The sequence below is a fragment of the Sardina pilchardus genome, chromosome 12 (assembly GCF_963854185.1).
Source record: "Sardina pilchardus chromosome 12, fSarPil1.1, whole genome shotgun sequence".
In the NCBI taxonomy this organism is placed as follows: domain Eukaryota; kingdom Metazoa; phylum Chordata; class Actinopteri; order Clupeiformes; family Clupeidae; genus Sardina; species Sardina pilchardus.
In genome coordinates, this window is record NC_085005.1 from 7,547,023 (window position 1) to 7,548,051 (window position 1,029).

The 1,029-nt window shown below is 40.1% G+C and overlaps 1 protein-coding gene across 1 annotated transcript; it reads left to right on the forward strand.

Annotated features, from left to right (window-relative positions):
• LOC134098191 (trace amine-associated receptor 1-like) lies at positions 1-1,029 on the forward strand. Its single transcript, XM_062551178.1, has one exon. It carries the CDS (start codon positions 1-3, stop codon positions 1,027-1,029), a length of 1,029 nt encoding a protein of 342 aa, XP_062407162.1.

Below are 1,029 nucleotides of genomic sequence, written 5' to 3' on the forward strand. Positions count from 1 at the left end.
ATGGCACTAAGAGGCACCCTGACTGAGTCTGATGGTCTAAGCAATATTTCCCTTTGCTATGAATCTCTCAGTAGCTCCTGTGTGAAATTCTTATATCCAACTGTGATTCGTGTTCACCTTTATGTCTTCCTCGGGACTGCAATGGTGTTAACAGTGGTAGGTAACTTGCTGGTCATCATCACTGTTGTCCATTTCAAACAGCTCCACACACCAACAAATATTCTCATTCTGTCTCTGTCTCTGGCAGACCTGCTTGTGGGTGTTATTGCAATGCCCCCCAGTATAGTGCGATCGGTGGAAACATGCTGGTATTTTGGAACTTTGTTTTGTAAAATACACGGGAGTGTAGATATAATGTGCACTGCAGCATCCATTTTGAATCTGACAATGATATCTATTGATCGCTACTATGCCATATGTCAACCTCTGCTGTATACATCTAAGATGACAATTCCAATTGCACTAACTATGGCCTTTGTCTGTTGGGCTGTATCGGCTTCATATGGATTTATAGCTGTTTTTCTAGAGTTTATTTCTTTGGGAATAGAAGACTTTACAAGCAGCATGACCTGTGAGGGCTGGTGTGGTTTGATGTTCAGTTTGCCATCGAGCGCTCTGGGAAGTTCACTGTTTTTCTACATTCCGGGGACGTTACTCATCATCATATATCTGAAAATCTTTTTCATTGCACAAAAACAAGCACAATCAATTCAAAGCATGAATCAAAATGCCCATTTAAAGCAGTCATCGTGTAAAAGTGAGAAGAAGGCCACTAAAACCCTAGCAATTGTAATGGGACTTTTTCTATTATCATGGGCACCTTATGTTGTAGTGGTTACAGCTAATGCATATCTTGGTTATGTAACACCACTGTTGTTACTTGACATATTTGGCTGGATTGGATATTTCAATTCAACATTCAATCCTGTGGTATATGCCTACTTTTACAGCTGGTTCAGAAAGGCATTTCAAATAATAGTGTCGGGTAAAGTATTCCATCAGGACTCATCAAGAGCATTGTTGTTTTGA